Source organism: Charadrius vociferus, unplaced genomic scaffold, assembly GCF_000708025.1.
Source record: "Charadrius vociferus isolate BGI_N301 unplaced genomic scaffold, ASM70802v2 scaffold82, whole genome shotgun sequence".
In the NCBI taxonomy this organism is placed as follows: Eukaryota; Metazoa; Chordata; class Aves; order Charadriiformes; family Charadriidae; genus Charadrius; species Charadrius vociferus.
In genome coordinates, this window is record NW_009647401.1 from 2,393,957 (window position 1) to 2,406,847 (window position 12,891).

Consider the following 12,891-nt stretch of genomic DNA (forward strand, 5'->3'; position numbering starts at 1 on the left):
CTACCAGCACACCACTATTTCCGACCCCTTCAGTAGCCTTTTGGAGTGGGTGAATTATGCTGAATAGACTGTTCTGATTAACTCAAGGGCATTTTTAGTTTTATATTGTCTGACATGGCATGAAGCTTGAAACAACATTTCTCATTTCATTAGTCTTGCAGAAACACAATTTGAGCCAGTGCCAGTTTAGTGGGATATCATACTCTCATTTCCCTGCAGAATTTCAAGCAGACTCTGTATTGTGCATGTTTCTAAATGTTCCCTTTTATTTCCTTAAGAAAAAGATGCTGGGAAAAATCCAAAATGAAAATTCAGGCTTTTTGCAATGTAGTTTGGCACTTAGAATTATCACTGGTCTTCCTGTTTTGCCCAGACAAGATGTTTAATAGCACTGCAATGCAAAACAAGATATCCTTAATGTGTGGATCAGTGAATTTTTCAAATTGCTTCTTCATGAATAGAAGCTTAAAATGATTCTCAATCTAATTATATTGTAAGCCTTAAAGAAGTACCTAGGATGAAAAATATGTCTGACATGACAGTTGTGTTTTGAATCCTTCACTTAGATGCAGTGAAAATATTTATCACAAGGGTAATACAGATTTGCATTTCTTGACAAAGATAAAATTTATTGCATTAACGACTGTAGCCTCCAGCTATGATGTCTATAACATTGGTGTGGGATAAAATCAATTAACAGAAAAGAAAAGGAACGGAGAATCCTGTTTAAGGTGTATCATAACTATTGACTATTTTGCTTAGGGGTGCATAGCCAGATATGAGTTCCAAGGTTGCTTGCTTATCTGTCTTCAAGCTTTAGCCCTTGCACGAGTTCCCTCTTTATTTTTGTCTATGGCTCCGGCCTGGATGTGAGAGAAGGCGGTACAGTTGCATATCGTAGTGCTTTTTCATTTTACAGCTGATGTGAACTATTGACTGAGACAGTAGAGCTCCCCCTTCTGATGTTTTAAGGGTGCTGGTGTACTGATAACACAGCACTGATAAGGAAGTGGAAAATAACTAGTTGAAAATGTACTTTAATTTATATGCGTTATTAAGCGTTCTGTATTTTATGTGTTCTGTCTGAGCTTATGCTAGATCATCCTATAAAGAAGAGGCGCACAGGGAGCTTAAAATCAGTTCTGGATTTTCTTGCAGCTTACTTTGAAAAAACTGAAAGTGAAGTTAGATTGGTTAGTATCCATGCAGGCTATTAAATGCTGCTGTTCAATTTGGATCATAAGCCTTTTGAAGTGAAAGAGAGAGAAGTCTGAATGCTGAAAAAGAGAAATGTTTCACATCAAAGGCATTCTTTCTATTGAGGTTTACACAGCCTTTTGGCCGCCTTATTATTATTCATGGTGTTTTTTCAGTAATACAACAGACAATTTAGGCACCTAATTTACTGATATGATACTTCTTTTTGCTCTTCCTCAGCTTTGAAATGTAGTTGAAAAGCAGCTGAAATATGTTTTTGACTCATGATAAAAGCTCAAATCATCTGCTTCGACATAGGCCTGTATAAAAAGCTCATCTTAACGCATATCTTGCAGTAACCTGCAAAGCCCTTTGATCCCCACAGCAACCATATAGAGCTGCATGATACATCATTCTCGTTACCATTGTGATATACATAACTGCTTTGGTACATAGGGCAAGTTCTAACGTTCAGAAATACTCTTTTGTAGCGTTACACGCACACACATTTACGGTAGCTTCAGGAGGTTGGTTAAACCTAAACCTTGTGAAAAGCAAATACATTTCAAGGTGTTTCATTGATTGCAGAACACTACGTTCCCATTAGTAAGCCCAGAGAAAGTAGATCTTTCTCCCCTAAGATACGCTCAAATGGCTAAGGGGGCTGTCCCCCTTGGCATCCGTTTTGTATTTTATTCCTTTGTGTGTAAACAGCACATACCATGTAGATTGAGGCCAGTGACAGAGCTAGCGGACATCTGCTTTAGACAGTCTTCATCACGGGAGCGACAAAATGTCTTCACCCATCTTCATATACACAGTAACAAAATGACAGATCCCAGGCTGAATGCAGTATAGGCTATGCCACAGGAGAAAATTACGTAAAGCCTCTGCAACGTCCCGATTGCATTTGTAACACCAGGAAAGGGAATTGTCTGTGTAATCTTGACATTACAGTAGTTTGAAAATGCCAGAAGAGCATATTCATGCTCCCAAAGACTCAATACCTTTGTCTGGTCTAAATGGCCAGGGAATATACTAAAATAAGCACCCAGGCTCACTCTTTCTGCTTTCTTTAACGAGCTTAAACTAGCAGCCTCCCTGGTTGTCTCTGTGACAGATATCCTGAGGAACGGCAGCAGCGTGCCAAAGGCACTATCTTGGACTCAGTCATATGCCCTGACTAAAGTTTTATTTTCATCACTAGCCTTCTAGTCAGAATGTTTCTTTCCATGTTGCTATATGCTCAGCTGCATATGCAGCGAAGCAGGAGTGTATTTCAGTGTGAATTTACGGTTCCATGATACTGGGCATAAAAATTTCCGTGTGGTTTCTTCCAAGACAGGGAGAGCTGGCTCGGTGGGAAATGGTGGAAAACGCACTCCAGGACATCAGCAATAAAGTCTTTGGGAAACAAGGTCTGAGTCGTACATGAACTTTTGGACAAAAATAAATTCCAGAGTCTTGCTTATTCAGAAGTTGTCTAAGTGAAGTTTAATGGTGTTTGGAGATAAAAGACACCCGGAAAATTGATGTATTCAAAATAGCTCAAGATCCAATACCTGGAATTTTGAAAGCATAAAGATTTGAGCTTAAAATTGTTCCTGGCCACTAAGTCAATGGATCTATGGAACAAGGCATTGATTTTACCAAAACCACTAGATCAATGTGTTGGAACAAACTATATCTCCAAGGGAATAGATCAGTGTGTTGGAGCAAATTATGTTTCCAAGACAATAAAAAGAAATCATATACAATGTACTGAGCAGGTTAGGGACAGTTGATCATGATCTCCTCTATACCCAGTCTCATGACACAAAATAATTAAATGTTCCTACGAACAGGAAATTAAAACTTAAGCATGTTTGAAAGAAATAATCTCAGTATAATTAGACATTGCTCAAACTAGATGATGCTCAAAACCATTGCTGTATATTCGTCAAGTTTCAAACAGATTCAACCAATTGATATGAAGAAAACACGAATTTTTCATGAGTATTGATAATTTCTTTAGAAGAGCTAATAACTCATCTATTTCCGTAAAATTTGGCAAATTAGTATAAATTCTAATGCATCACTGAAGAGAACAGGCCACTTATGTCACATCTATGTACTACATAATCCTCGTTCTTTGTCCTGCAAAATCCAGACTGACTCGGGGAGAAAAGTATAGGACCACACAAGATCGTTATTTCTCAGCTAAACTCGAACAGTGCAACATATGCTCAGATTTTGGTACTATATGTGTGGGGTTCTTTTATTTTTTGTTCTTAAATTTATTTATTCATGGTGAAGAAGTAAGCGGATACACAGATCTGGATTGAGGAGAATTAGACACAGTACGTGGAAATTACTGACGTTAGAGTTTCAGAAAATAATTGACCAAACAGAAGAAGGTCAGCTCTTTGTAACATGAAATTATTTCCTACAAAATGGAAGGTTTTGGGTTTTTTACTTAAAAAAAAAAAGCAGAAGCTGCAAATGCTACTCTGTAAGAGACGTGTAGCTTTAAAATAGTGTGTTAGCTCCTCTCACTTTAATAACATCCTTGACATATAAGCCGTTCATATTCTTCAAAAACATTAAGATATGTCTGAGGATATTTAAAGCTAAACTTAACACAAAAGAACAATCCATTATTTTTCAGAAAAAAGTACAAATAATTTGACATGATGCCTTAAAAAATTTGAATTGCAAAGGATTTTTCTTTTGAAACACTTAAATTATTTTTGTCACATCTTCTTTTAAAAGCATATCTTAATGTTTCCAGCTACTTTTTCAGTGTGGCCAGTAGATTCTTTTTGAATGGCAGCACTTGAAGTAACAATCATATGGACTTAAATGACCTAATGAAGTAGAATTTGACCCAGCTGATAGTTCTAAAGCCATAATTTTATTTTACTAAGAGTCTCAGTAGTTGGTATTAGCTCACAATCTACCAAATATGTGAAAATATAATATTGTGACTAATGCTTTCATTTCAAAGATATGCTGATTGTATACACAAGCAGTAAGAATGCACCCTTTAAATAGCAAAAACATTTCTGGATACAGATGCTTTTGACTCCAGTGCGCTCATGACTGCTTTTTCAGCTGCCCAAATGTATGGTACTGCCTATGCAGAGCACAATGCAAAAAAACCTCATACAAATCATTGTAATCCTGGAAAGCTGTGAAGAAGAAATCAGTGTTCCTTAGAATAGTGCTATTTTTTTAATCCTTTATTGAGGATACATTATGTCTTTCAGACAGTGAGGCTGTCAAATATCATGCAGTATCATATGCGTGACTTATTAAAATGAGAAAACAATTTTGAAGTGTTCTTAAAAATATTTTAAATTCAATCATGTGTGGAAATACCTACACCTTATAAAAACAAACAAACTCAAGAGTTCTTAAGCAGCAGCTTGGGTGAAACAGATTATAGATTTGATCTGGCCCATTTTCTAAATCAGATCAAAACACACCCCATTAAATAAAATCTCTCTCATGGCTTTCATTTTGGTCTTTTCAAGTTGCCATATGCTTTTTCAGTCTATACCCAAGCACATCAAGACAGCATTTAAGAGCCAGAACCATTTGTCCCACTTTCTCTGGTTTTACACTGTGAAAGGGCTACGCTTGGGTATCTTGTGGCAAATAAGACTGAAAGGAATAGTGTGGTATGCTAAAAATGTGGCAAAAAAAAAAAAAAAAAAAGGAAAGAGTTTAAGCCAGAAAACTAATTTTCTGAGCCTATCATGGATCCTGCCAAATTATTTAGAATTTCTAAATCCTATATCATGAGAGGGAAGAAGAGTAGAAAGGGTAATTACTCTTTAAAATTTGGTTCTTGCAAGTCACCATGGGATGTCTTTTCTCAGAGAACCAATTCCCGTGCTGCCAAAGATCATTTAATTTGAGATCAGGCCAAAGGTTTTATACATATATATAGGTTATATATCTGCAAAAATGCAGATCTAGTGCTGCCATTTTTATGTTGGATGTTTCATATGCTCAGATAAACTGTCTCTTGTATTAGGAAAGCCAGTTACACAGAGGAACACAAACTGTTGGATAGGGCCTTATATACAATATACACATCCTTGTTTCTACTCATAAAATAGTCTGAGTGCTATTCTAGCAAATAAGTATTAATTAAGTAATTCAGGCTTTGCTACTGTTCACAAATATGTTTAGTATGCTGCTAGCCACATACCTTGCAAAAAAAGCTAATGCACTTAAACATGAAATGTAATAATTCATTTTTATAATTTATCTAGCCTGAGCTGTGTTTCTGGGATCAACATCTGAAAACTGTTTGTCACAAAATATGGCCTGTTGCAAGACTGCAATACTAAACCTGTTTTGTGCTTCTCTGAATGTTGCTTTTCTTTAAGCAAGCTAAAACAATAATGCGGCTGTTGTATGGTGGAAAGAGAAAGATTTGCAGGTAAATATTCTTTTTGTTTTACATACAGAAGACTGATCCAAAAGATCACAGATACCTGACATGTGTGAAGCACTGATTGTGATAGGTAACCTCTAGAACTATTCCTCAACCAGCAGCAGAAAATTAGAATACATGTTGTAGTCCTGTGGAGAGGATGGGCTAGGTGAATGACCTTCAAGGGCCTTCCATATGTAAGTTCTCTAATTGTGAATTTGTACTTTTCATCTTCTGTTTAGGACTGCAAGCACAACACAGGTGGTTCATATTGTGATCGATGTCTTCCTGGCTTCTATGGTGATCCTACTAAAGGGACAGCTGAAGACTGTCAGTTGTGTGCCTGCCCCCTAAATATACCTTCTAACAAGTAAGACATATGTTTATTGCATATTACACTTTTTCACTTACTAAGTTGCCTAACCTTTTTCATTTATACTTTTTCATGTACACTTGAGATTTTTTTGTGTTTTAATCAAATAATATATTCTGCAATATAAACTTTTATGGTCTTTTTAAAATTGTACAGGCTGCTTAGCTTCACAGAGGCAAAGATGAAGACAAGAGCTGAATGAGACTAGGGTAGAAAGAACAACACAGAATTTGGATGACTGCTCTTTGAATCAATAATGAGTTTGCTATTCTGTACTCCTTAAGAGTAGTTGTTTCTAGTTTAAAGCTGAATTTACAGATTTGATGTGGGGCATTTTATAATAATTGAATTTAAAATCAAATTATGTTGATCAGATAAAATAGTGATTTCTTCTGCTTTTAATTTTCCTTTTCTTCCAGTCAACAGTCAGTGATAATGTTGATTTGTTTGGAGTGTAAATTCAGCCTGAGATCTTGCAAGTGAAAATATTTTGTTAGCCTATCTTGGAATAATCACTACAAATTTGTTTTATTAAATAAAAATAATAGTGAAAAGTTAATCAAAACTCTGATCTAAGAACAAATGTTTCCTTGATTACAGAAGCTTGCCTGTACTACTTCCTACCTACAATTTAATAGACCAAGTGGCTTGAACTTTTTTTCATTGGTTTGGCCCAGGCAGTACCTGGAAAATAACAATACCAAAATCATTTGGCATGATGTAGTTGAAGAAAACTGTTCTGAATCTTGTGTGGTTAGCTTCTCTTGTGCACATAAAAAATGGAAATTATGTGTTTGTTTGAATTAGTGCATTTGGTTTATGCTATCCAGTATGGCTTTAGAGAAAAGGAGCCCTGGTGCAAGAATTACACAGAAGAGCTGCTGTGGTACAACCCATACAATAATTGTTTGAGAAGATCAGGAGCTGTTGAGTACATGTCTGACATGTTTGCAGTGGTAACTAACACTTGACCAAATTCCAGCCACAATTTGGATGTGGGTCCCTTCTGAAAAGAATCAAGGTTAGTCCACATAAGCACTTCAGAAGGATTGTAGGATTGTACTGGAAGATTGTAAACTCTGCGCAGAGGTTGCCTTATCCCAAACTCTTTGCACAGCTTAAAAGTTTTAAGTGGCAACAGACCTGATAAATCCACTGGAGTAATTTCCCCCCACCACCACCTTCAGCCCTGCATCTTCTATTTCACCCTATTTTTCCCCAAAACAGAAGTCAGATTCCATCAATGAATTGAACTTTACTATTTAAGAGTATAAAGAGTACTTCTTAAGGTTCACAGGGCAAAATGCGTGGCTACCACCTGCACAGAGAGGGAGCTCTGCAAGATTCAAGTAAAGAAGAGAACATCATCGGAATGGCAGTGTGCCAACATAAGGCACCGATGAACCAGATTTTGCTCTTAAGTAGTTCAGGCTGACGTTGGTGCATTGTGTCCTATTAAAGTTGCACTGATCAGGGCAGGAATAATCTAAGTGCTTAGAAGCAGAAATTCCAGGGGATTGCGGAATGGGAGCCTGTCTTCCTGTTATCACAGCCCTTCAACTAGTTTTATTAGATATACATGGGTTTATTATGTCTGCTGCTCAGGAGTGGCTCCTCTGATGTCCTCATTGCTTTCACGTAGTTAGTATTTCCTTGCATAATTAATTAATTCTCTGTCGCTTGTTTGAGAACACTGTACTGACAAAGCAGGAAAAAACACTATCACATTTATATCTTGTGCAGATGTGCAACAAACCAAGTCAAATAGATTGAATTTAGGTTTTTATTGGCAAAATGCCTGGAGACCTCTATTACATATTCATCAGAGTTCTGGCTGCTTTACTTTCCTCTTGAAATTGAACAAGAGAGTCCCCTTTTTAATAGTTTTCTTGGAAAATATAGGTACAAAATACAGTATATAAATGTTCTTGAACAGTGAAACTGTGGGATTCCCGAACCCTACTATTTAGCCCTGCGTTAGAATTGTGCAATAGCTTCTTATTTCTAAAATGAGTGAAAGCAAAACTGTGACCAACATCCTCAACCTTTGTAGAACTCATTGTAAGGTTCAAACTCTCATGACTTTATGTTTCTAGACCAATTATTAAATTTCTTTATTAGGAAAAAAAGAGATGGTTAAAGATTTAGTGTGTTACCTGAAGGCTGTTAAAATACTCATTTTTCTTTCTTACTTAGTTGGCAGTGAGTTTGGTATGCTAGGGGTAATATATGTAAACAATTCAGATTCCTTCACGCATCCTTCACATGAAAAATAAAAAAATTTCTACCAAGCTCATGTCATTGTAGAGATGTAGTGTATGTCATGTTGTTTCTAAATAACCTAACAAGTGACTAATTTATGTACAAATGGTTATAAATAGCTGTCTATAGATTTTAATTCCTGTCGTATTTAGTTCCTAACATGGCATGACAGGGCATCTGTAGGTCTCTAAGCTTAATACCAAGTTCCTGGTGCGTAGACAATATTGTCCATGTAATGAACCTCTGAGATATATTTCTATCAAGAAATTAGTTTTGTCTTTTATAGCAGTGTTTTATTTCTTTATGATGTTTATCATGGTTCCCATCACTTATTTTGCAGCATCTGAATCTTTTTATTTGTGATGCCACATAAGGTGTAGGAGAGCTGTTCTATCCATTTTAGAAATGTGGTGGTGACGGTGTTGTTCTATAGTTAACTTGAGCTGATTTAACTGCTGCTCATTCGCTCTCCTGTTTCCTTATGGAAGCATTTTCCATATGCAATCATTGAAGTCAATCATAAAACTGCCGTCTGAAGCACAACAGTGAAAAGACTTGCCATATGTCAGAAAAGAAAACTTGGCCCAATCAGGAAACTAAAATTGTCTAAGCTTGTTTTCTGAATCCTGGGCTATATTTTCCACTTTTTGCATATATCTCCGTATTTGTACCTATATGATGCAAATGAGATCAATACCCATATTATAAATGGCATATGTAATGTACGCTTGACTTCTTTGTCTTATCTCTTCTCATTAATGCATCACTCTTACAAACTGTTGTCACATTCTTAGTCTTTTGGGAGTTTCAGATAAATTGACGTTTTTTTTCTGTAGAAATTACCAGACATACTACTATATAATTCTTTCTACCAAATGTAGATGTCTAGGATAATTACTGCTTTTCTCTTGAAGTGGCAACAAATTTAATATGGGTAATGAAGACCCTGAGAGGAATGTTTTATTATTGGAAATGGGAGATAGAAGATACCTCACTCAGCCTGGGAAGGTCACAAGTAAACTCATAGCATGTGAACTAGGAATTCGAGTTGGTCTCAGAATTATAATATTTTGGGGGGGAATTAAATAAAATTACAAACTTATTCCCAGGAGATGTTTTCTACAACGTACTTGTAAGCCTTTAGGAAGCCCTGTCTCCAAACATAGACCTATCACATATATACCCATACTGTGTATTCATATTTATCCCATGTCGTGACTGGTATTAATGTTATCCTATGTAAAAACTGAAAGAGTGATGATGAATCAAGAGGGGCTGTGATTTTTGAAGCTTGTTTTGACAGATCAGTACGCTCTGTTCATTAGTATTTATCACTAGTGAGTAATGAAATTCTTAATAATCAGGAAGATAAGGTCTTCTTTCCTCACCCTGCTCTCACATATTTCCTTTATAGTACACAAATGGGAATTTCTCAATATATTAATGTTTAGTGTTGAGAGAAGTCAGAGAAAGAATCAAAGGATGCTAGGTCTGAGCATAACCCTTAAAACATGGAAATTCTGCTATTCGTTATTATTGCTTAGTAATAATAAATACTTTATTATTATTATCTTTAAAATTTATGCAGTTGAATTCAGAGCTCTTGATAGAACTGTGGTACAGTCGATTTTGTGCAATGCTATAATGAGCTGTGACAGCATCTCCACAAAGTTTCCCTTGTAGCTGTTAGAAAGAGTGAGGTTGGGACTGACAAGCAGGATCTTATTTGAAATAAGTTAGGTGCTGCTGATTAGATTCAATGATAATGTGAGCTTCAGTTGAAAATTGCTTTCATTGCTATTTAAAAATAGAATGAACAATTCTTGTTTCTTCAACTGGCTCCTCATGCATTCGTGAATCTATTCTTAATTGAATGATATTGCAAAACAACACAATCATAATCTTTATGGGACAGAGGAAAATCCCAATACCTGTCTATGTTTCCTGGACCTGGTCTTCCTACGTATTTCTTACTGATCTCCTATGTCTGTGGGATAACTTGCCCTATGACAGACAGGGTATTTACATATGAAAACTATCTATAACAGAAACAGAATAAAGAGTAACTGGGGTCAGATTGTAGGATGGATGACTCCTGAGAAGTGGGTCCAGTCGCCAGCAGGTAATCACATTACATGATCCTAATTAAGCTTTTCTGTCTTCCCTGTGCCTATTATTTTCCAGAAACTTTCATTTTACATCCTGCTTTACTTTATCTGAGGTCGGATTATGTATATTTGTTGTTATTTTTGTAGCATGAATTTTTACCTTGAACATACCTTTCTTCTGATGTCTTTGTTAGAGCAATTATATTCCTTCTCAACTTCTCTTTTCCTAGGTCACAAAAAGTGTCTTCTTTTCAGATAGGTGTTTTGTTTTCCTGTTGTGAATAGTCACCCCACTATGTACCTGCTTCCATGCTTTTATATTTTTTTTCCTTTTTTCTATTTTTCTATTTGGTTGACCAGAATTGATTACTGTTATCTAGATGAGGCCCTATAAAGGTGCTCATATGTCTCTGTCTTTAGTAATCATTCCAGAATGATAGAACAGGTTGCCTTTTCTTCTGGGCGGTATTTTTCTGACTATCAGGAGGTTTCCTCACAAAAGTGTGTTAAGGGAGAAAGCTTATGGAAAACGAAATGCTAAGCAGCAGAGGAGCACGTTTCAGAGTTAAACATGGACGTCAGAGGTGGAGCTTGCAAATGCCTACAGTATCCTTATTTATATATAAAAAAACCCCAGCTAAAAATAAATAGAACATAGCAAAGAGGTAAAGCTTTCTACTCTGCAAGCTATTCTTAAACTTCAGCGTGCCTGTCTGGCCTGTTGCTTGAGATCACTGGCACTCGATTTACTCAGATGCACTCTCTGGGAGCTGCACCAGATATTTCCCTTTTTGCCCCTCCCTTTTCTTATTCAGCAGGTTCCTTTCACAGCCTATTATACACAAAGTTAACCGAGCTTTCAAATAAGTTGTCCTTCAGAAAGATTTATATAGGGGCCACATTATGGCATAGATTGTTTTGCCAGGCCCTCAGGGGCACAAACAAACAGCTGTACATTCCTGCCTTTTTAATGGTATCCAGACCACTCGGTGGCAGGCTCAAGTCCCGTAATAACAGGCTATTGGGATGCTGCCATCCGTTACTCTATATTCAGTGTTGCAGAAATAGCAGAGTCATTCCAAATTCAATTTGTTGGAGTTAAACTTAAGCCCCATGTCCTAGACCAGAATCACTTTTCCTGAGCACCGTTTTGCAAATCCGAAGTGGGAAGAGAGCTATGCTGCTAACCATCTTTTCTTTATGTTTCTTCCTTGTCCCTCTTCTTACCCAATATCAACAATACAGCTTTAGCCCGACATGCCATTTTGACCGAAGTCGTGGATTAATATGTGATGAATGCCCAGCTGGGTACGTGGGACCACGCTGTGAAAGGTAAGCAAGCACCATGCTTTTAACCATGTGAGATCTGAAACAAAAGTATTGATCACATGGAACTTCCCTACCTTTTTGTTACTTCCCCTTCTCATCCTCATTCCTGTGTTCTGAGACTCACTGAAGAAATTCCTGTGCATCTTCCTCTGATATTGTGTCCATGCATTTGTATATTTCTAGTGCTTTTTTGTTGTTGTTTTATGGTAAAGTGCGAAGCTTCCAAGAAGCATTTGCTGAGAAGTAAGAGTCTTCTTTTTTAAAAAATTCTAGCTTTTCTTTCACTCTTCTGAGATTTTTAGAATTATTTTGTCTCTTGTCATTTGGAGGTTTAAGGCAAGGTGAAAAAAATGTGCAGTAAATGACTGATGCCTCTTTAAGAGAAGGCAATAGGCAGTGAAAATACAGCTCTTCTAATAAGTTTTTTGTTCATTTTGTTTTTCAAAAGATTATTTTACATTTTTATTGCTTCTCGTTTCCCATTGCAGTCTTTATTTAGCAAGTGGAACATGCCAGGGTTTAATGACAAAAGAAGATAATTCTTCTTTGTCAAATGCATAGAAAAGCTCAATATATATTTCCTACACTTATTACTACCTATACAAAAGGCAAATAAAAACATAATTTCGAGAATGTCTAGTCTGTCTTTGGCTATGACAGGTCTGACTGACATGTTAGTACTTGACAGAGAAAGTTCTCTCCCCTTCTTATATCCTGTTATTCTGAAAGGATCACAGGGAGAATTTAAATGAAACGGAAGGCTCGTATGAGTGCTGGTGCTAAGCTCCCGGGAACCCCCTTCCACAGGAGGTGAGACCGCATAGCAAGGGATATCATCACTGTGTCTGCACGCGTTCGGTCTCTTGGGATTTCACATGGATGGAACAGCTTTCAAGAGCAGATAGTGTGCCAGGGGACCTCTGCTAGCTGTTTGGAGGTCATGATGAATCAGCACTGGCTTTGGCTCCATGATCCCAGTCCCCGGTGAGACTGTGAATGACACCTTTTTAAGAGGGGTAGGGGGAGCCAGGTAACTGTCTAACACCTAGCTAAACAGTTACGGGGTACGAAAACATGGCACTTCTGTTTCTTAGTAGGCTTTTGTCATTTAGCACTTCCAAGAGCTGCTTGCAGCATTTTCCAACATAAATCCTAAAAAAGGGTCATGCTTCTGAATGAAGACATAAAATATTCAG

The 12,891-nt window shown here is 36.9% G+C and overlaps 1 protein-coding gene across 1 annotated transcript in view; it reads left to right on the forward strand.

Annotated features, from left to right (window-relative positions):
* Positions 1-12,891, forward strand: part of LAMA2 (laminin, alpha 2) — a 290,790-nt gene that overhangs the window by 130,645 nt on the left and 147,254 nt on the right. Inside the window, exons 17-18 of the mRNA XM_009880193.1 lie at positions 5,866-5,993; positions 11,612-11,698. Coding sequence (XP_009878495.1) covers positions 5,866-5,993; positions 11,612-11,698 — 215 coding nt within the window. The remainder of the gene's footprint in view (positions 1-5,865; positions 5,994-11,611; positions 11,699-12,891) is intronic.